The sequence below is a fragment of the Coturnix japonica genome, unplaced genomic scaffold, assembly GCF_054131305.1.
Source record: "Coturnix japonica strain WE unplaced genomic scaffold, WE-NBRP24 Scf075, whole genome shotgun sequence".
In the NCBI taxonomy this organism is placed as follows: Eukaryota; Metazoa; Chordata; class Aves; order Galliformes; family Phasianidae; genus Coturnix; species Coturnix japonica.
In genome coordinates, this window is record NW_028188978.1 from 80,326 (window position 1) to 103,541 (window position 23,216).

Genomic DNA, 23,216 nt, shown 5'->3' on the forward strand with positions numbered 1-23,216 from the left:
TCCCCATCCCCTACTCCCTGTCCCCCATTCCCTATTCCTTATCCCTATCCCATCCCCCTTATTCTCCATTCCCCATCCCCAATCCCTTGTCCCCTGCCCCTATCCCTGCTCACCCCCCTGGTCCCCATCCCTGTCCCCTATTCAGCCCCATCCCCTGCCCTACACACCCCCTATTCTTATACTAATACATTTAGGTCTCCCATCCCACTCCATCCCCAAATCTCCACTCCTGGTTTAACCCCACAGCTCCCCTTCCCCATAATATAGGGAATCCCATTTCCACCTCCTATACTACAACACAGGGACCCCAAGGGACACAAACCCCTCATGGTGGCGATCCCAAAAGCCCCATATCCTGGATCCAGGCAGCCCCATATCCTGGATCCCACCCTTCCAGGCTATGGGGATGCAATGGGGCAGCCCTACAGCTCCTTAGTCCATCACGGTGCTGCCATCACTTATTCATGGCTGAGGCAGCAGGAATCTGTTAAGTAGGTCAGGAAGGGAAGGGGGGGGAGAGGAGGAGATGGGGGGGGGGGGTTTGTGGGGCTGCTTAATCCCCCCCAATGCCTGACCGGGTGCTGTGCTGTGCTGTCTGTGCCCCCCAGCTTTATATGGGGTGGGATGTGCACCCTAAGGGGGGTAATAGGACCCGAGGGGATGGCAGTGGGGTGGATGATGTGGGGCTGGATGGGGGGGCTGGAAATAGGAAGGGGGGGTGATGCTGGCATCCCTTTGTCTCATAGGCTGTGCTCTCCATCTTCACCTGAATAGAGTGGGGAAAAACCCACCAGAAATGCCCAAATCTGATTAAAAATCCTATCCCCCCCCGCCCCCCCCCCCCCCACCTCTTAAAGTCTCTCCTATGGGACTGAGCCATGTCCTGCTCTGATGTCACGCAGAGTGAATTATTGATGCCCCATAACACAATGTGTGCCATCAGCCCCCCATCCCTGTGCTGTTCTTATGGGTCCAGAGACCCCAAAAGGGCTGTGCTCCATAATGGGGTTCAGTGCTGCACCCCCAAACCTCCCCCCTGGGTGTTATGGGGCGCAGTGTGTGATGCTCCAGCTGATTTGGGGTCCAGATCAATAGGGAACAATGGGTTGCCCCCATTGTACCCTGCAATGTGCTGCCCCATAGCTACGTGGGCACAGCCCCACAGCTGAGGGGACCTCGTTAGTGCTGAAAGCAATTAACCACCACTCTATGGGGTCGTCTCCTTGGCCCAGCTTCCAACCCATCCCATCAAAGCAATGGGGTCAGAGAGGATGCCATGTCATAGGGGGGATGGAGGAGCAGGGATTGGAGCATCCCAATGGGGATGGTAATGGGATGGGATGGGATAGAGCACCCCAATGGTGCTGGTAATGGGATGGAGCATCCCAATGGTGCTGGTAATGGGATAGGATAGAGCATCCCAATGGTGATGGTAATGGGATGGGATGGGATGGGATGGGATGGGATGGGATGGGATGGAGCATCCCAATGGTGCTGGTAATGGGATAGGATAGAGCATCCCAATGGTGATGGTAATGGGATGGGATGGGATGGGATGGGATGGGATGGGATGGGATGGGATGGAGGATCTCAATGGTGATGGTAATGGGATGGGATGGAGCATCCCAATGGTAATGGGATGGGATGGGATGGGATGGGATGGGATGGGATGGGATGGGATGGGATGGGATGGGATGGGATGGGATGGGATGGAGCATCCCAATGGTAATGGGATGGGATCGGATAGGATGGAGCATCCCAATGGTGATGGTTCTGGGATGGGATGGAGGATCTCAATGGTGATGGTAATGGGATGGGGTGGAGCATCCCAATGGTGCTGGTAATGAGATGGAGCATCCCAATGGGGATGGTAATGGGATGGGATGGGATGGGATGGGATGGGATGGGATGGGATGGAGCATCCCAATGGTGCTGGTAATGGATGGGATGGAGCATCACAATTGTGATGGTAATGGGATGGGGTGGGATGGGATGGGATGGGATGGGATGGAGCATCCCAATGGTTATGGTAATGGGATGGGATGGGATGGGATGGGATGGGATGGGATGGGATGGGATGGGATGGGATGGAACATCCCCAATGGTGCTGGTAATGGGATGGGATCCCCTGTGTCCCTAAATGTGACATCCCCATGGCCTGAAATCCCTCAGTGACCCCATACTGAGAACAGAGGATGCTGGATGGGACCCAGGGCTGAAAGCTTTCAGAGCTGAAGGGGAGGAAATTGCTTTGTGCTCCGGGACCGGAGCCAGAGGAGGGATCTGAACCATTGGCTGCCCTCTGCAGAGCTGCACCCATTGATCCAAGGGCAACGGGGCAGGGAATGGAGCCTGAGAACACCTGGAAATGGCCCTGGGGGATGGGGATAAAGCAATGGTTAAATCAGGACTCCATCCACAAACACTCCAGGGCTAAAAATATCCCTCCTATGGGCAGCTCCATTCCAGGAGAGCGATCCCAGAGCATCGACTCGTTGCCTTTTTTGAAGGGGTTTGTGGCTTTGATAGAACCACACGCGGGACGGGGTTACCCCATAGCTGCGTTAATAGGGGAACAGCCACCAACGTGGCTCTGGGTTGGAAAGGGTTAATTCCATCTTCATCCCACTGCTCTTCATCGGCCCTTCCAGCCTTCAGTGCCTCCATCCCATTGGGGTTGGGGGCTTTGGGGGCTGTCTTAGAGGTGAGTGTCCCCATCCTCACCCCCATGTCCCTATATATATCCCTATATACATCCTATATATCCCTATATCTATATCCTATATATCCCTATATCTATATCCTATATATCCCTATATCTATATCCTATATATCCCTATATCTATATCCTATATATCCCTATACCTATATCCTATATATCCCTATATCTATATCCTGTATATCCCTATACCTATATCCTATATATCCCTATATCTATATCCTATATATCCCTATACCTATATCCTATATATCCCTATATCTATATGTCCCCCTGTGCCCTATCCTGACCCCAAAGCTCTCAGCTCAGAGCTGGATGGGAGATGCTGTAAGGTTTGGGATGTGGAGATGCTGCCATAAGGATCAGGCTGAATAAAGGGGATTTGGGGGCCAAGCTTTATGCTCGACCCCCCCACCCCACCATCACCCCCCACTCTTCCATCCCCAACCCCATCTCAGCCCCTTATTGGGGCTTCGGGTGCTGATAACAGCCCTCATCTCCTTTAGGATCCTCAACCACCCCCAGACCCCAAAGCCATTTGATTACATGGACCCTCACAGCCCCTTATAAACCCCCCATTGAGTGCCTGGGTTCTAATTACCCCCCCTTCCCCAAACCCCCCCATCGCCCACGTCGGAGGCTCATTAAGTTCTTCCCGTGGTGGTGGCGGATGTGGGTCAACGTTTGAGGTTTTGGCTGTTGATGTTTCTCTTTTATTTCCTCTTCCCAAACAGATGAATTTCCTCCCTCCCCGCTGACGACAGATGAAGGCAGAGACCAGGGGACGAGGTGGAGGGGTGGGGGGGGCGCAGCCAATGGACCCTCGGTGGGGTTAAGGACCACCCTGTACCCCCCCCCCCCCGTCTGGAGTGGGTGAGTGATGGGGATGGGTGTGGGGTTGTGGCCTATGGGGAGATGGTGGGGACTGGGGGGGTGATGTGGGATGGGGGGGTGGGAGATGGAGGTGGGGGGTGATGGAGAGGTGAGACATTGGAGAGCTCTGAGCTGGGGGGTGGAGAGGGGGTGGGGGGCAGGGGGGTGATGGGGGCAGGGGGTTATGGGGACAGGGGGTGATGGGGACAGGAGGGTGATGGAGACAGGGGGGTGATGGGAACAGGGGGGTGATGGGGACAGGGGGTGATGGGGGTAGGAGGGGGTGGTGGGGGCAGGGAGGTTATGGGGGTAGGGGGGTGATGGAGGTAGGAGGGTGATGGGGACAGGGGGGTGATGGGGGGCAGGGGGTGATGGGAACAGGGGGGTTATGGGGACAGGGGGGTGATGGGGGGCAGGGGGTGATGGGGGCAGGGGGTGAGGGGGGTAGGGGGTGATGAAGGTAGGAGGGTGATGGGGACAGGGGTGTTATGGGGGTAGGGGGGTGGTGGGGACAGGAGGGTGATGGGGACAGGGGGTGATGGGGACAGGGGGGTGATGGGGACAGGGGGTGATGGGGGCAGGAGGGGGTGGTGGGGGCAGGGAGGTTATGGGGGTAGGGGGGTGATGGAGGTAGGAGGGTGATGGGGACAGGGGGGTGATGGGGGGCAGGGGGTGATGGGGGCAGGGGGTGAGGGGGGTAGGGGGTGATGAAGGTAGGAGGGTGATGGGGACAGGGGTGTTATGGGGGTAGGGGGGTGGTGGGGACAGGAGGGTGATGGGAACAGGAGGGTGATGGGGACAGGAGGGGGTGGTGGAGGCAGGGAGGTTATGGGGGTAGGGGGGTGATGAAGGTAGGAGGGTGATAGGGACAGGGGGGTGATGGGGACAGGGGATGATGGGGACGGGGGTGAGGGGGGTAGGGAGGTGATGGGGACGGGATGATGGGGACAGGGGTGTGATGGTGGAAGGGGGGTGATGGGGATGGGGTCAGTGGTTGGGAAGAGGGTGGGCTGGGGGGGTTGTTTGGGGTAGGGAAGCTCTGGCACATGGTGGGGATGAAGGGGCCACATTGGGATCCCCCTGTACACGGTGCCATGTGCTGGAGATCCCTGTGTGCCATGCAGTGCCCCCTTTGTTCCATGGGGGTGGGAGGTCTGGGGGCTGGGGGTGGTTCTAAAGGGGTCCTGGGGGGGGTCACAGCATCTCCCAGCAGTTCCTGGGTGACTCGTATTGGGGAAGGCCCCGGCCACGTGCTGGGTGTGCTGAGCCTCCAGCCATGGGGCTGCTGCTTGTGAGCCCCACATCACCCCACCCCATGGCCTGGCCCCATATGGGGGCGGATCCAGGGCTTGACCCTGTGCAACACGAGGTGCCTGGGGTGGGGGGGGGGGATGTGCTGGCTTTGAACCCAGCTGGTGAGGGGTGAAATGGGGAAATGGTGACACGGTGACACAGACCTGCTGCCTTTGCAGCCTCCTTCCTCTGGGGATTTCAGCACAGCTGCAGCTCTGGGGGGGGAATGGGGGAGTGGGGGGGTTGGGGGGATTCAGCTATTGAACCCAGAGATTGAGCTGTGGCTCGGTCACCTCTGGGTGCAGGGAGATCAATGGGCTGCTGCTGGGGGGCTCTGAATACAGCCAGGATTGGGATGGGGTGGGGTGGGAGGGGATGGGGATGGGGATGGGGTGGGATGAGGATTGAGATGGGGATGGGATGGGATGGGATGGGGATGGGATGGGAATGGGGTGGGGATGGGGTGGGATGAGGATAGAGAGGGGTATGGGGATGGGGTTGGGGATGGGGTTGTTGATGGGATGGGGTGGGATAGAATGGGATGGGGATGGGATTGGGATGGGGTGATATGGGATGGAGATGGCAATGAGGACGAGGATAGAAGGGGGGTTGCTTGAGGACTGTATGGGATACAGGCAGAGTGGGAAAGCTCTTTCCTATGGGAATCACCAGGCTCTAAATAAACCCCAAAAAGAGCCCCAAAAAGAGCCCCCATCTGGTGCTGTGCAGCTCACTCCAATACATTGCAGTGATGCTGTGGGTCTGCCATGCCCAAATTCAAACCTCCCCCATCCTCACAGTGTCTCCTTGTGCCCGGGGCAGCCCCGTCCCCCCACCCCCACCATGGAGGGGTCCTCAGTGCTCAGCCCCTCCTCATGGGAGAGACGACGAGCCTGGGCCCGGCAGAGCCGCTGCTGGAGGACCACGGTGATGGAGGAGGAAGCAGCTGCAGCCATGCAGGACATCCCAGAGCTGCAGCCACCCCACCTGGACGATGTCTTCATGGAAGGTCTGCAATGCATTGGTCCCTGGGCTCAGCTCTGCCCCATATTGAGCTGGTGACCACATCAAACCCATCTCCCCTTGTGCTGCTTTATCTCATCTCTGCCCCCCTGCAGGAAGCTCCTCCAGCAAGATAGAGACGTGGCTGCAGGACTGCGGGTGAGCTGCAAGGCTGGGTTGGGGGGGTGTATAATGCAACACTGTCTGTCCCCCCAGCACCCAAAGGTGGGGGGATGTTGGAGCTGCACAGGGATGCATGCATCATGCATCATGATAATGCACTGCCATCCCTTTGCTCCCTGCTCACCCTCTGAGCATCCCCCCCCCCCCAACCAACCCAACCAACCCAACATCATCCCAGTGTGCTCAACCCCCCCCCATCCCATCACGTTGCCTTGCAACCCCATTGGACCTAATAGGGTTTTACTCCGGACTCAGGTCATCCTCGGAGGTGCTGCAGGAGGAATTGAGCTCCTTGGGTCCCTATGGTACGTGGGCTGTGGGTGCTCTATGGGCATATAGAGGGTCTGTGGGTGCTCTATGGGCACAGCATAGGGGGCTGTGGGTGCTCTATGGGCACAGCACAGGGGGTTCTGGGTGCTCTATGGACACATAGGGGGGCTGTGGGTGCTCTATGGACACATAGGGGGGCTGTGGGTGCTCTATGGGCACATAGGGGGGCTGTGTGTGCTCTATGGGCACACAGGGGGCTCTGGGTGCTCTATGGGCACAGCATAGGGGGCTGTGGGTGCTCTATGGGCACATAGGGGGGCTGTGGGTGCTCTATGGGCACATAGGGGGGCTGTGGGTGCTCTATGGGCACATAGGGGGGCTGTGGGTGCTCTATGGGCACATAGGGGGGCTGTGGGTGCTCTATGGGCACATAGGGGGCTGTGGGTGCTCTATGGGCACAGCATGGAGGGGCTGTGGGTGCTCTATGGGCACATAGAGGTGCTATGGGTGCTCTATGGGCACAGCATAGGGGGCTGTGGGTGCTCTATGGGCACACAGGGGGCTGTGGGTGCTCTATGGGCACATAGGGGGGCTGTGGGTGCTCTATGGGCACATAGGGGGCTGTGGGTGCTCTATGGGCACATAGGGGGCTCTGGGTGCTCTATGGGCACATAGGGGGGCTGTGGGTGCTCTATGGGCACACAGGGGGCTCTGGGTGCTCTATGGGCACATAGGGGGGCTCTGGGTGCTCTATGGGCACAGCATAGGGGGCTGTGGGTGCTCTATGGGCACAGCATAGGGGGCTGTGGGTGCTCTATGGGCACATAGGGGGCTGTGGGTGCTCTATGGGCACAGCATAGGGGGCTGTGGGTGCTCTATGGGCACATAGGGGGCTGTGGGTGCTCTATGGGCACAGCATAGGGGGCTGTGGGTGCTCTATGGGCACACAGGGGGCTCTGGGTGCTCTATGGGCACAGCATAGGGGACTGTGGGTGCTCTATGGGCACAGCATAGGGGGCTGTGGGTGCTCTATGGGCACACAGGGGGCTCTGGGTGCTCTATGGGCACATAGGGGGCTGTGGGTGCTCTATGGGCACAGTATGGAGGGGCCGAGGGTGGGGGTCCCCTCTCTGAGCCCTGTGCCCCTCGGGGTGATGCTGCTTTACAGGCTGGGAGAGCAGCAGCACCAGCTTTGAGGACGACCTGACGCTGGGAGCTGAAGGTAGCAGCCCCCCATGGGGGTCCCTTCATGTCCCCAATACACTGAGCATCCATTGGGGATGGGAGCAGCCCTATGGGGCTGCAGACACAAACCCTGTCCCCAAACCCCCCCCGATGTCCCCTGCCATCCCCTGTCACTTTTCTGCTTCCTATTTGCAGCCCTTCTGCTACCGGGGAATGAGAAAACCATCAGCAGGTGAGAGCTGGAGCCCAGCCCCACATCATCTCAGCCCCACATCTCAGCCCCACAGCACTGCTGTGCCCCCAGGGCTGTCCCCAGGCTGTGACACCCCGTGCCATCTCTCCATGCAGAGCCCTGCAGGGCAGACTCAGCCTGGGGCACAGCATGGCATCCAGCGCGCCCTCCGGCCTCACCAACAGGACCGGCTCCAGGTGGGGACTCTGATGGGGGTCGGGACCCATTTCCACCCCACACCCAAACCCTATAGCCACCCCACATCCACCCCACATCCATCCTATATCTAACCCTAGTCCTATAACAGTGTACATCTAACCATAACTCTGTGTCCACCCTACACCCAATTCTACATCCACCCCAAATCCACCCCATGTCCACCCTACACCTATCCTATACCCAACCCTACATCCACCCTACATCCACCCTACCCCCAACTCTACCTACATCTAACCCTAAATCCACCCTACACCCAAACCTACATCCACCCTAAACCCAACCCTACATCCACCCCATACCCACCCTATACCCTACCCTACATTCACCCTACATCCACCCCACATCCACCTCACATCCACCCTACACCCAACCCTAAACCCTACCCTACATCCACCCCACACCCAACCCTACATCTACCCCACATCCACCCCATATCTATCCTACACCCAACCCTATATCCACCCCACATCCACCCCACATTCACCCTACACCCAACCCTACACCTACCCTACATTCATCCTACACCCAACCCTATATCAACCCCATGTCCACCCCATATACACCCAGCATCCACCCTACACCCAACCCTACATCCACCCTAAACCCAACCCTACCTACATCTAACCCTACATCCGCCCCACACCCAACCCTACACCCAACTCTACACCAACCCCACACCCAACCCTACACCTACCCTACATCCATCCTACACCCAACCCTACATCCACCCCACATCCAGCTTAAACCCACCCCTACATCCATTCTACATCCACCCTACATCCAACCCTACATCTACCCCACATCCACCCCACATTCACCCTACACCCAACCCTACACCTACCCTACATTCGTCCTACAGTCAACCCTACCTCAACCCCACATCTATCCTACATCTAACCCTACATCCACCCCACATTCACCCTACACCCAACCCTACACCTACCCTACATTCATCCTACACCCAACCATACATCAACCCCATGTCCACCCCATATCCACCCCACATCCACCCTAAACCCAACCCTACCTACATCTAACCCTACATCCACCCCACACCCAACCCTACACCCAACTCTACATCCATCCTACACCCAACCCTACGTCTATCCTACACCCAACCCTACATCAACCCCACATCCACCCCATATACACCCAGCATCCACCCTACACCCAACCCTACATCCACCCTACACCCATCCTGCACCCAACCCTATGTCCACTCCACATCCACCCCACATCTATCCTATACCCAACCCTACATCCACCCCACATCTACCCCACACCCACTCTACACCCAACCCTACATCCACCCTAAATCCAACCCTACCTACATCTAACCCTAAATCCACCCCACACCCAACCCTACATCCACCCCTTACCCACCCCTAACCCCACACCCCGTCCCCCCCTGCAGCATCTCCGAGGTCCTGGACTGGTGTCAGGCGGACGCTGAGGAGATCCTTTATGATTTGGGATTTGTTCAGTCGGATCCGGGCGCTTTGACTCGTGTCCCATCCCGTTTCTTCTCCTCCCCATCCCAAGCCAAAGGCATCGACTTCCAGCTCTTCCTCAAGTCCCAGGTTCAACGTTTGGAGATGGAGGATCCCTGCCTGATGTTGGCCAGTGAGTGATGAGATATGGGGAGGGGATGGGGGGCTGTATCCCATGCTTGTCCCCCTGCCCCATATCTTGGAGCTGGGGTTGATATGCTGAGATTTGCTCCTTGGGGGTGGTGGTGTGGTTGGCCTGGGTTTCATTTTCCCTATAGAAAGTGGGGATGGTGGTCCTGTGTGTGTTCCCCCATAGAAAGGGGGGAATCATGGCCCTGTGCCCCATAGAAAGTGGGAAATTATGGTCCCATGCCTCAGTTTCCCCCATAGAAAGTGGGAAATTATGGCTGTGTGCCTCAGTTCCCCCATAGAAAGTGGTAAATCATGGCCCTGTGCCTCAGTTTCCCCCATAGAAAGTGGGAAATCATGGCCCTGTGCCTCAGTTTCCCCCATAGAAAGTGGGAAATCATGACCCTGTGCCTCAATTTCACTATAGAAAGTGGGGAATCATGACCCCATGCCTCAGTTTCCCCAATAGAAAGTTGGAAATCATGACCCCATGCCTCAGTTTCCCCCATAGAAAGTGGGAAATCATGACCCCGTGCCTCAGTTTCCCCATGCAAAGCAGAGCATCCCTCCATTTACCCAGCTGATACGAGCACAACCTGGTCAGGGACCACATGAGCCCCCCCCCCATTCCTTCTAACCCCCCATCCCCAATCACTCACCCCATTCCTATCCCCCCCCCAACAGGTCGCTTCCATCAGGTCCAAGCTCTGGCTGCCACGGCTGATGCTTTCTTCTGCCTTTACTCCTACGTCTCCAAGACCCCCCTGCAGCGCATCTCCCCTTCACCCCTCACCTGGACCCACCCCAATAACCCCCAGCCCCACATCCCCCCCTCTCAGCCCCCCACCCTCTCACCTGCAGAGAGACTGAGGGCTGCTGTATCCAAGATGTGTCTGTACACCCCCCCCCTGGGCAGGGTGGTGAGGGAGGTGCTGGAGCGCAGCAGGGGGGAGAGGTTTCGCTTTGACCCCAATGATGTGGATGGGTTGGGGTGGGGAGGTGGTTGTGGGGTGGCCGTGGGGGTGATGCCTCATAGAGGGTCCTCATGGCTTGATCCTATATGTGGTCACCAAGGAAGGATGGAGAAGGATGGGGGATGTGGGCAAAGCTCCACATGGGGGGCTCTGATGTGGGGTGGGGGTTCTCTGTGCCCCCCAGGTATAGGATGGGGTGACACAAAGGATGGGCAGCCATGGGTGAACCCCCCCTCCACACAGCTGGGACACAATGGGGTCCCACAGACCCCCCCCATGGGGATGGATGGGGGGCAGCACCCAGGAGAGCCCACAGACCCCCATGGGGCGCTGCCCCCTCCATCCCACTGTGCAGCTGGTGGGGATCAATGGGGTGAGCAGAGCAGAAGGTGGCACAGGGGGGGTGATGCTGAGCGGAGACCCCCCTGGAAGGGTCCTTTTGTAGGGAGCTTCGTGTCCCACCACCCCAAATGGGCTGAGAGCAACGAGGCCGTGGACTCCTTTGAGATGGAAGAGGTGAGGAGGGGGCTGCAGGGGCTGCAGGTGGGTATGGGGGGTGGGCAGGGGGATATGGGGATATGGCACATCATGGGCACGGATGCAGCTTTGCATCCCCCCCCCCCCCCATATCCAGCCCCTCATTGGCACCAGCACTGTGTTCTATGCAGGTGCTGAGTGATAGTGGTACCCACAAGGGTGATGATGATGATGATGATGATGATGGTGATGATGATGATGATGATGATGATGAAGATGAAGCCAGCTGCCCCATGAGGTCCCGTAGAAGTAAGTTTCCCATCAGGTTAAGGGGGGGACGTGGTGGGTAACATGGCTTCAATGCATCCCATTGCAGGTCTGATGCTCTATGGGGTTGGTGGGCACTCGGACAGCAGCGGCTTCATGGACGAGCCCCTTCCTGAGCAGACAACGTGAGCCCACATGGGGGTCTCCTGCCTGCACCCCCCTCCCCCCTTAAACTGATGCTCCAATGGATGCAAGCAAAGATTGCAGCACTTCAAGCAATGGAGCTGATCCTCAGCCTGGAGCTGAGCACCGTGTGGACACTCAATGTGTGTGTGTGTGTGTGTGTGTGCAGTGTAAAACGTGTGTTGGATGCACCCAAAACTCAGGACCGACACTTGCACACCCCCCCCCCTATATCCCCCCTTCTGCCCCATTGAATGGGGGTTTCACTTTGCACTTTGGAGTTGGCTGCTTCCCCGACACTCGGAACACTACCATGGGGGAAGAGCTGACAGCACACTGGAAATAAAGGTCCCAATGGGGTCAGGATGTGGCCCTTCATTGCTGGGGGATCCCGATCCCAATGGGGTCAGGATGTGGCCCTTCATTGCTGGGGGATCCCCATCCCAATGGGGTCAGGATGTGGCCCTTCATTGCTGGAGGGTCCCCATCCCATTGGGGTCAGGATGTGGCCCTTCATCGCTGGGGGGTCCCGATCCCATTGGGGTCAGGATGTGGCCCTTCATTGCTGGGGGGTCCCGATCCCAATGGGGTCAGGATGTGGCCCTTCATTGCTGGGGGGTCCCGATCCCAATGGGGTCAGGATGTGGCCCTTCATTGCTGGGGTGTCCCCATCCCAATGGGGTCAGGATGTGGCCCTTCATTGCTGGGGGGTCTCGATCCCAATGGGGTCAGGATGTGGCCCTTCATTGCTGGGGGGTCCCGATCCCAATGGGGTCAGGATGTGGCCCTTCATTGATGGGGGATCCCGATCCCAATGGGGTCAGGATGTGGCCCTTCATTGCTGGGGGATCCCCATCCCAATGGGGTCAGGATGTGGCCCTTCATTGCTGGGGGGTCCCGATCCCAATGGGGTCAGGATGTGGCCCTTCATTGCTGGGGGATCCCCATCCCAATGGGGTCAGGATGTGGCCCTTCATTGCTGGAGGGTCCCGATCCCAATGGGGTCAGGATGTGGCCCTTCATTGCTGGAGGGTCCCGATCCCAATGGGGTCAGGATGTGGCCCTTCATTGCTGGGGATCCCGATCCCAATGGGATCAGGATGTGGCTCTTCATTGCTGGGGGGTCCCGATCCCAATGGGGTCAGGATGTGGCCCTTCATTGCTGGGGGATCCCCATCCCAATGGGGTCAGGATGTGGCCCTTCATCGCTGGGAGATCCCAATCCCAGTGGGGTCAGGATGTGGCCCTTCACTGCTGGGGGATCCCAGTCCCAATGGGGTCAGGATGTGGCCCTTCATTGCTGAGGGGTCCTGATCCCAATGGGGTCAGGATGTGGCCCTTCATTGCTGGGGGGTCCCGATCCCAATGGGGTCAGGATGTGACCCTTCATTGCTGGGGGGTCCCGATCCCAATGGGATCAGGATGTGGCTCTTCATTGTTGGGGGCTCCCGATCCCAATGGGGTCAGGATGTGGCCCTTCATTGCTGGGGGGTCTCGATCCCAATGGGGTCAGGATGTGCCCCTTCATTGTTGGGGGCTCCCGATCCCAATGGGGTCAGGATGTGGCCCTTCATTGCTGGGGGGTCCCGATCCCAATGGGGTCAGGATGTGGCCCTTCATTGCTGGGGGGTCCCGATCCCAATGGGGTCAGGATGTGGCCCTTCATTGCTGTGGGGTCCTGATCCCAATGGGGTCAGGATGTGGCCCTTCATTGCTGGGGGATCCCGATCCCAATGGGGTCAGGATGTGGCCCTTCATTTCTGTGGGGTCCCCATCCCAATGGGGTCAGGATGTGGCCCTTCATTGCTGGAGGGTCCCGATCCCAATGGGGTCAGGATGTGGCCCTTCATTGCTGGGGGGTCCCAATCCCAATGGGGTCAGGATGTGGCCCTTCATTGCTGGGGGGTCCCGACCCCAATGGGGTCAGGATGTGCCCCTTCATTGCTGGGGGGTCCCAAGGGTGGGGGTGAGGGCTGAGTGTGGGTGTATAAAGCAGGAGGAGGCGCTGCCTTTGGGTATGACTCACACAGAGTGTTCTGCTCCGGGGTTTGTTTTGCTCTCCATCTCTTCTCACCCCTCTGAAGCTTCTCTTCTCCTGTTTCCTTATCTGGGTACTTTATGGCTCCGGGCCTGTTCTTCATCTTCCTGCCACCTTATCTTTATGGTTCTGCTGTTCTTCCTTTCCTTGCAGCTCTGGCATTCAAACAAAACCCAGGCGATGCTCTGCAGGGCTGCAGCCTTAACCCCTCTCGCTCTGCTCCCAATGGGGCAAGCAAACATTATAGGGAGTGGAGCACATACCCTAATTGGGACCTTGGTGCTTCCCACCCCCATCTCTTCCCATCCCCAAACATCCCGACCCTATTTACCCCCTGGGTTGATAGAAGCTGACCCCCTTCTCTCTGCTCCATCCCACTCAGACCCACTTCCCCATCCCCAAAGGGTCCCACCTGTGTCCCCCCCCACCCCATCCCCATCCCCATCCCCATCCCCATCCCCATGGGCCACCAGCCCTACTTACACCCCACAGATGCCCTTCAGCAGGAAGAGAAGTGATGCCAATGGCCTTTGGATGGGAAGGAAGGCTGCAGCCCCCCCTTTCCCCCCCCCACCCCCCAGGCATCAGCATTCAGATTAATGGGAAGGGAAAGTCCTGGTGGGTAAACAACACCAAGACTTCCCAGTGGAGCTCAGCCAAGGATGGGATTATCCTGGATTAACCACCAGCCCCTCCGGCACCGGGCCTGGCTCTCACCACAGCCCTGCCATGTCGGAGCTGTATGGGATCTGTATGGGATCTGTATGAGACCCGTATGGGATCTGTATGGGTTCTGTACGGGATCTGTACAGGATCTGCATGGGATCTGTATGGGATCTGTATGGGATCTGCATGGGATATGTATGGGATCTGTATGGGATCTGTATGGGACCTGTATGGGATCTGTATGGGTTCTGTATGGGATCTGCATGGGATCTGTATGGGATCTGCACGGGATCTGATGGGACCCATATGGGATCTGCATGGGACCTGTATGGGATCTGCATGGGATCTGTATGGGATCTGTATGGGATCTGTATGGGAACTGTATGGGATCTGCATGGGATCTGTATGGGATCTGTATGGGATCTGTATGGGATCTGCATGGGATCTGTATGGGTTCTGTATGGGACCTGTATGGGTTCTGCATGGGATCTGTATGGGATCTGTATGGGAACTGTATGGGATCTGCATGGGATCTGTATGGGATCTGTATGGGATCTGTATGGGAACTGTATGGGATCTGCATGGGATATGTATGGGATCTGTATGGGATCTGCATGGGATCTGTATGGGATCTGTATGGGAACTGTATGGGATCTGCATGGGATATGTATGGGACCCGTATGGGATCTGCATGGGATCTGTATGGGATCTCTATGGGACCCATATGGGATCTGCATGGGATCTGTATGGGATCTGTATGGGATCTGTATGGGTTCTGTATGGGATCTGTATGGGATCTCTATGGGACCCGTATGGGATCTGTATGGGACCCGTATGGGATCTGCACGGGATCTGTATGGGATCTGTATGGGACTAGAGCAGGACTGCATGGAATAGGGGCACAGCACACATTGAGAACACACAACCATCACTTTGTTGCTCCATTGCCCACCCTGCAGCCCAAACCTTCCCCCCTCCCCAAATAAACCCCCCTCCAGGAGTTTCCCTGCTCTCTCCTGCATTATTTCCCTGTAATTTCAGCCCCTGTTCTCTCTGCTTCTGATGGAGGTTTGGGAGCACTCAGGTGGATCCTGATGGGGGTCACGCTCCGCTGCTTCCATCCCCTGTAAGACGTGAGGATGGAGCTGATGGCTGCGGGTGGGGATGTCTGAAACAAGAAGCAAATCCCTTCCTCCCCGGTGCACACTCACTCCTGGACAGGGTTTGTATGTGAAACAGTGTGGGGTGATTATTCATCCACCTCCTTCCCCAGGCGTTTTAATGGGGGGGGGTAAGCTCTGAGCTCCATCCTCATCCCCAAAATGGGAGGGAGAGATGCTCTGCCCCACACCATGGAGTGTATATGGGGTATAATGAGAGAGTATGGGGTGTACTGAGGGGGGTTATGGGGGGATATGTGGTATAATGGAGAGTATGGGGTGTACTGGGGGGATATGGGATATAATGGAGAGTATGGGGTGTACTGGGGGGGGTTGGGGGGATATGGGGTATTATAATGGAGTGTATGGGGTATACTGGGGGGGCATATGGGGTATAATGGAGAGTATGGGGTATACTGGGGGGGGGGTTGGGGGGATATGGGGTATAATGAGAGAGTATGGGGTGTACTGGGGGGGTTCGGGGTATAATGGAGAGTATGGGGTGTACTGGGGGGGGTGTTATGGGGGGATATGGGGTATGATGGAGAGTATGGGGTGTACTGGCGAATATGGGGTATAATGGAGAGTATGGGGTGTACTAGGGGGGAGGTTGGGGGGTTATGGGTATAATGGAGGGTATGGGGTGTACTGGGAGGGGTTATGGGGGGATATGGGGTATAATGGAGAGTATGGGGAGTACTGGGGGGGGTTATGGGGGGATATGGGGTATAATGGAGAGTATGGGGAGTACTGGGGGGGGTCTGGGGGGATATGGGGTATAATGGAGGGTATGGGGAGTACTGAGGGGGGGTTATGGGGTGTCCTGAGGATACAGGTAGCAGCCACACAAAGCTTTGTGTCTTTGGGATGCTTTGGAATCGATCCCATATGCGCAGCCCTGGGGGACCAGGAGGGTTTGGGTCGGGTCCATCCGCACTGTGCCCCCCCAGGGGCTGATCCTTGTTAATCCCACACTGGCCCAGTGCCTGAGCTCAGCACCTTCCCACCGCCCCATCCCCACTGATTGGTGCTCAGTGCCTTCATAAGGGGCACAACAGAACCTGGGCTCATCCCGAGGCTGTGCTCACCACCTGAGCTCCGTGGGGACCATGAAGCTCTATGCAATGCTGCTGCTGGCAGGGCTGGCCTGCTGCCTGGCTGCGGGCTGTGAGTAGGGCAGCACCCCAATGGGGCAGGACGTCCCTTAGGGGATGTATGTCCCACCTATGGGGTGGGCTGTCCCCATACTGGCACCCCACAGCCTGGGCTTGGTGACACTGTGTCTCTTCCATTTGCAGTGCCCGTCAATGAGACGCTGCATGTGGGGCATGGTAAGTGGGGGTCCCATTTGGGATCAGTGGGGTTTGGGGTTGGGATTTCATTAGGAACTCTATGAGCATCCCAATGAGACAGAGAACGCTTCTCTTGTGCTCTGTAAGTAGGTGAGTGATGCTCCTTCATCCCTCCCTGCCCTCTAAAACATGGGGTCTGAGCTCCCTGCAGCTCTAGGGATGGGGTTGGGGGTCGGGGGGGGTTCCATGCAGGCACAGCTCACGGAGTGGGCATCTCCCAGACCCCCATTTCTCCCCATAGATCCGAAGGTGACTGTAAGAGCTGCTGAAGGAGCCCTGGTGGATGTGGCTGACGTGGTGGAAAGCCTCCTGCGCTCCCTTGGGGACACCCTGGCTGGGGCTGTCAGGCTGCTGATAGGGGGAAAAGCGAGTGAGAGGAGCAATGGGGTGGGAGGGTTTGGGGGACTGAGGGGCACCCACAGCCCCTCCTGGTTGGGGGGGACCCGTCTCACTTCTCTGCTTCTCTCTCCTAATAGAATAACAAGCAGCTGGCGTTGTGAGCACTGCCTTCCCCTAATGGGGACATATGGGGACATGGTGCTCTGTCTATGGGCTCTGCTCCATGCCCAGGTGCCACCAATGCCACCAGCTCTCACTGCAGCTCTTGAACACGGCTCCAAATAAAGCCTTCAATAAAGCAAAGTGCTGATTGCTGCCTCTTCTGTCCCATTATCTCCCCCATTACCCATCCAAAGACCCAATTGTAGTGTTTGGTGGCTGAATCCCATGGATTCCTTGTGCTTTCATAGCAAAAAAACCCCATATCTTGGCACTATCACACAGAACCACGGGGCTGTAGGGGTTGGAAGGGACCTATGGAGGTTATCAAGTCCCATTGCTAAGCCAGGTTCCCCATATCAGGTCTCATTGGTGGGCATCCACGTTGAGCATCTTGGTGCTCTCTGGGCAGCCCCTTCCATTGCTCCATCACTGTGACAGCAAAGCTTTCCTTGTGTTAGTATGGAATATTCCACTGTCCCATTTTCTACCCCTTGTTCGACACCATAAAGAGCTCAACCCCCATTGACTCCCATGTGTGATGCTCCTACAATACCCACCGACCCCTGTGCTCAATGCCTGCAGTCACTTTGGACACCACCCCACTGCTGCATCCCCCCTATAGACAGACCCCAAACCCCCACCCACCTTCCCCATCACCTCATGTGCTGGCTGCTCAGTCCATGATATCCTCCATCTCCATAACCCATCACTTGGGTGACATTATTAGGGACACCCAGAGGACCCTACAGGTCACCTCTGTCCTTTACTGGGCTCTCCAGCCCCATAGCACTGCTGTGGGGTGACCCAATGGGATCTGGGTGCTCAGAGACACATAGGAGGGCTTCTCCCATGCCTTGAGCTGTGGGGTCAGGCTGCTATGGGTTTATAGGTTTATAGGGGACGCTGGGGCTGTGCTGGTGATGGAGAGCACTCTCCAAGCACAGATTCTCCTTTGGGATCCTATGGGAGCATCCTTTGGTTGCCCAGGAGGGGACACAGGCCATGACCTTGGTGTTGTCACCTTCAAGCAGTGCCACAGCCTGCAGGTCCTGCACCCTTCCCTGTGCCTCTCAATGCAAATCAATGCAGCCTATTTGCTCACTGGGGGTCCTGACCCCCATAATTAAATGAGAGGAATTGGGATGCCCTACTAGGGAGGGGGGGGTTATGGATCCAGCCCTGGCTCAGACACTTTCCAGAGCCAATTTGGCCAATCCTTTGTGGTCCATCCCTGTGCCAGAACCCCTCCCCACCCGGATGCCCTCTGGGTTATTTCCCTTCCTGGATTTCCCCTCTCATTAACAGAGTTCAGTTAATTCCAGAGGGCTTTTCTCAGCCTTTTTGTGGTCTCACTCACCCACTCTATTGGCAAGACAGCTCTGGGGTCTCCCAGTGCTTCCATTCAGGGGGATACGACACCCTGGGGTGCCCTGGGTGCAAGGAGGGCTGGTGGTCTTTGAGGGCATAGAGTGTCACAGGGTGGGATCTTCTCCTCCCTCCCCCTCCTCGGTGCCTCATCCCCCACCTTCTGCCCCCCACTTTGGGGCTGACTGGTCTCCCCTTCCCCCCTGCTCATCCCCAGGGTTGGGACCACCCCTCCCTCAATGCTGCTGCTCCCATCACAGCACCACCAACCCCATCTCCTCCATCACTCCGTGATCCCATCAGCCACCCACCCACCCATATGCAAAAGGGATTTGGGGGATGGGATGTGACATAGGTGACTGAAAAGCTTCTCTTGTGTTGGGTAAATCCACTCTGGGCTCCCACACCCAGCACTGCCCATCACAGGAAGGTGAGCACCATTCCTGCTTCATTTCCCATCTCTTCCCCTTCTGCTTGGGGTAGGAGCTCCATCTCCAAGCTTAACAGCAGCTGGCATTTCCCATCCAGAATAGAGCCCCATCCCTTCTCTCCTCCCCACTTTCTTCACAGCCCAACTTTGCGTGGGGGGCTCAGGGTGTCAAATGTGCAACGCTGACACCCCTCGGTGCTGAAAACAGCCGGGGGATGCTGGATTGCCATGGAGATGAGGATGATGCTGGCAGCGCCGTGGGAGGATGCTGATCTATGCAGGAGTGGGGGAGAAGATTCTTGTCTTCATCTTGGAGTCGTGTGTTGTCCCAATGGAGCACAAGGAAAGTGCAGAGGGGTGGCCAGGAGGGGTCGGTCCAATGGTCCAATGGGTTGGTCCAACCAATGGTTGGTCCATTGGTCCAATGGTACCGTAAAAGCTGGGTATGAGAAGGGAAATGGGATGCTAGGAAAGCAAAGCTCAGCCTTCAGGTGTCCCTGACCTCCACCCCAATGATTTCTGGTGTCCCATACTAACAAATCAGCTCCCTGGTGTCCCAACCCAAACCTCAGTGCCTCCCAGTGTCCCTCCTGTGGATCCTATGGGAATCCTCCTGGACTTGCTGAACTTGCTAATGGTTGGGTTGGAAGGGATCTTAAAGATCACAGGGCCATAGGATGGTTGGGTTGGAAGGGACCTCAGAGGTCACACAGCCATAAGGTTGGGTTGGAAGGGACCTTAAAGACCACACAACCATAGGATGGTTGGGTTGGAAGGGACCTTAAAGATCACACAACCATAGGATGGTTGGGTTGGAAGGGACCTTAAGGATCACAGGGCCATAAGGTTGGGTTGGAAGGGTCCTTAAGGATCACAGGGCCATAAGGTTGGGTTGGAATGGACCTTAAGGGTCACAGAGCCATGGGATGGTTGGGTTGGAAGGGACCTTAAAGACCACACAACCATAGGATGGTTGGGTTGGAAGGGTTCTTAAGGATCACAGGGCCATAAGGTTGGGTTGGAAGGGACCTTAAAGACCACACAGCCATAAGATGGTTGGGTTGGAAGGGATCTTAAGGATCACAGGGCCATAAGGTTGGGTTGGAAGGGTCCTTAAGGATCACAGGGCCATGGGATGGCTGGGTTGGAAGGGACTTTAAGAGTCAGAGCCAGAGGATGGCTGGGTTGGAAGTGACCTTAGGACCTTAAGGATCACACAGCCACAGGATGGTTGGGTTGCAAGGGACCTTAAAGATCACACAGCCATGGGATGATTGGGTTGGAAGGGTCCTTAAGGATCACAGGGCCATAGGATGATTGGGTTGGAAGGGACCTTAAATACCACAGGGCCATAAGGTTGGGTTGGAAGGGACCTTAAAGACCACACAGCCATAGGATGGTTGGGTTGGAAGGGATCTTAAGGATCACAGGGCCATAAGGTTGGGTTGGAAGGGTCCTTAAGGATCACAGAGCCATGGGATGGTTGGGTTGGAAGGGATGACCCCCTTCCAACATCTGTGGGCATCTCAGAGCCCCCCAGCTGTGCTGTGCACCCACCCAGCAGCGCTCTGATGGCTCAGTCCTCCATCTGCACCAGCCAAATAAAGCACAGGGGGGTGGATAAATGTATGCAGTGATAACAGCAGCACCTCCAGCAACAGCAGCAGCAGCAGCAGCAGCTCCCACCTCCAATGTGCCACCTCAGGTGAGAAAAGTCTCGTGTTTGGCTGCTGGGAGCTGCCATAGAGTGGGATGCCCTCGGGGAGATGGCACACAGCATTCTGCTTCTTGTTTGAGGTGGGTTATGGAGTCAGCAGGGATGGGTTTGCTCCCCTTGAAGGAGGCTGAGGCTGACAGAGAACTGGTGGTTGCATGAAGCATAGAGCAGTGTGGCTTTGTCCCCAAAGCATGGGGATGGGCATTAAAAAGGTGGCACTTTGGGCACCAAAGGACAGGGCAGGTGATGGGGATGGGGATGTGATGGGGATGGGGATGGGGATGGGGATGGGGATGAGGATGGGGATGTGGATGGGGATGGGGATGGGATGGGGATGGGGATGGGATGAGGATGAGGATGAGGATGAGTATGGGGATGGGGATGGGATGGGGTTGGGATGGGGATGGGGATGGGGATAGGGATGAGGATGGGGATGGGGATGAGGATGAGTATGGGGATGGGGATGGGATGGGGATGGGGATGGGGATGGGGATGGGGATGGGATGGGGATGGGGATGGGGATGGGGATGGGGATGAGGATGAGTATGGGGATGGGGATGAGGATGAGTATGGGGATGGGGATGGGATGGGGTTGGGATGGGGATGGGGATGGGGAAGGGAATGGGGATGGGGATGGGGCACCCACGGTGGTTGTACCCCATGACAGCAGGATGCTGAGCCCCCAGAGGTCCCCAAAGGACTGGGGAGGCACTGGGGGTTATGGAGAGAGCCCTGCAGCCACCACGAGAGGGTGCACCTCCACCATTGAACCCCTCCATCTCTTACAGAGGGTCTGAATTCCACCCCGGCAAACCCAGCACGAGGCTCTGAGCCCTGTTGGAGTCCCATAACCTGGAGATACAGCAGCCCTGCTCTCTGCTGGGTATGGATCCAAACATGAGCACACCTCATTTACCCCCAGCCCTTCTGAGGAGCACCAGGAGGGGCTGCAGCCCCCTCCAAGGCATCGTCTCTTTCTTCACTCTCTGCTGTTCCCAAGCCGAGCCAATTCAGGAGCCTGGAGCTGACCCAGCTGGCTGCGAGGATCTCAGTTAACTCAATTCACTGCTATTACTGTCACTCAGACCTAACGACCCGACTCCCGACTATCAGCCCTCTGAGGACCCGTTTCTAATTAATGCCCTCTCATAAACTAATGAATGGATTTGCTCGTAAATTCGTAAATCCACACTCTTTGCAAAGAGCAATCCCTTCTCTTTGGGGAGAACACGCTGTGAGGATGCTCACATCCAACCCCAGCCAACATCCCCCTTTCCTTTGCTCTCCAATAGCCTGGAAAATCCCTTGGCTGGGTCCTGGTGCCAGCATTGGGTCCCATCTCCCTTTCCCTAGGGCTGATTTCCTCTGAGCTGCACAGGGCTGGATAATCTTCATGCCTGGCCGGGGTTTGGGTCAGGTCCAGCTGGACCGGGACCGTGGCTGTTCCTATGGGCTGTTATGGGGCTGTTTGGGAGGCAGCTGTGCCAGGAGGCTGCCAAGCAGGCAGGGAGCTCAGCCATGCCCGCAGCGCAACATCTGGGGCCCACCACGGTCAGCCAGGCAGCAGTGTCCTCATCTGTGCCAAGGAACACCCCTCCTCCCCTTCCCCTTCTCTTCTTCCTCTCCTCCCCCCCCCTCCTCTTCTTCCTCTTCTTCCTCTCCTCCTCCCCCTCTTCTTCCTCTCTCTCACCTTCCTCTCCTCCTCCTCACCTTCTCCTCCTCCTCTTCTTCCCCTTCCCCTCCTCTTCTTCCTCTCCTATCCTCCCACTTCATCCTGCCCAAGGCAGGGAGGGGACTGAGAACAAACCTCCTCCATCCTCTGGAGATTTCTGGACAGGCTCTTAATGGGATGAATCCAATCCCAAGAGTCACGGGATCCTTTTATTCCCATTATGACATCTGAAAGGCTCAGAAGTGGCCTTTGGGGCAGCCCAAAGGGGTTGAATGTGAGATCCCAGCTTAACACTGAGGCTGTGTGCTGCCCCAGGCTCTGCTCCCACAGCCTGTCCTGCATCCTGTGCCCCAAGCTGCTCCCCAGCTTGAACAGAACTCAGCTCCCAGTGCCCCCAGTTCACACCAGATCCCTAATACTGGGATGGAGAGCCCCCCCACTATGGGACACGGACACCCAGCGGGCTGCTGAGTTTTCCTACCAGCAGATGTCAGCTCCCGCTCGGGGATGCGCATCCAGCTCACAGCCGGCTCCTCTCGGAGCTTTGAGGTGTGTTGCCATGGGGGTCCCTTTCCCCACATCGACCCCCAAGTTGGGCATTGATGCTCTGAACTCACAGCCGTGCTCGCAGCCCCCGGATGCAGTGGTGACTGTGAGCTTTGCAGTATCGGAACACTGGGGGTCATGGAAGAGGAAGGATGAGGGGTGAGCTCCATGCACTGAGCATCCAGGGGGAGTTTTGGACACAGGAAGACGAGCAAATTGGGGGCGATGGAGCCTGAGCTGTGCCCCCCAACCCAAGTGCAAAGGAGAAGGGGA

The 23,216-nt window shown here is 57.1% G+C and overlaps 1 protein-coding gene across 4 annotated transcripts; it reads left to right on the forward strand.

Annotated features, from left to right (window-relative positions):
• Nucleotides 1–2,506: 2,506 nt before the first annotated feature.
• TESPA1 (thymocyte expressed, positive selection associated 1) lies at nucleotides 2,507–11,859 on the forward strand. 4 transcript variants are annotated; one of them, XR_014941380.1, is made up of 12 exons: nucleotides 2,507–2,704; nucleotides 3,454–3,592; nucleotides 5,686–5,894; nucleotides 6,004–6,046; nucleotides 6,326–6,375; nucleotides 7,509–7,562; nucleotides 7,721–7,757; nucleotides 7,874–7,954; nucleotides 9,519–9,599; nucleotides 10,280–11,085; nucleotides 11,238–11,355; nucleotides 11,423–11,859. XR_014941380.1 is itself a non-coding variant. In XM_085534146.1 (12 exons), exons 3-12 carry the CDS (start codon nucleotides 5,729–5,731, stop codon nucleotides 11,500–11,502), a joined length of 1,644 nt encoding a protein of 547 aa, XP_085390272.1. In that variant the 5' UTR covers nucleotides 2,507–2,704; nucleotides 3,454–3,592; nucleotides 5,686–5,728; the 3' UTR covers nucleotides 11,503–11,859. The 4 variants fall into 4 exon arrangements, 2 of the variants coding, with proteins under 2 accessions (XP_085390272.1, XP_015742296.2); XM_085534146.1 differs by having other exon boundaries at nucleotides 9,391–9,599; XR_014941379.1 differs by lacking the exons at nucleotides 2,507–2,704; nucleotides 3,454–3,592 and having other exon boundaries at nucleotides 5,452–5,894.
• Nucleotides 11,860–23,216: the final 11,357 nt, after the last annotated feature.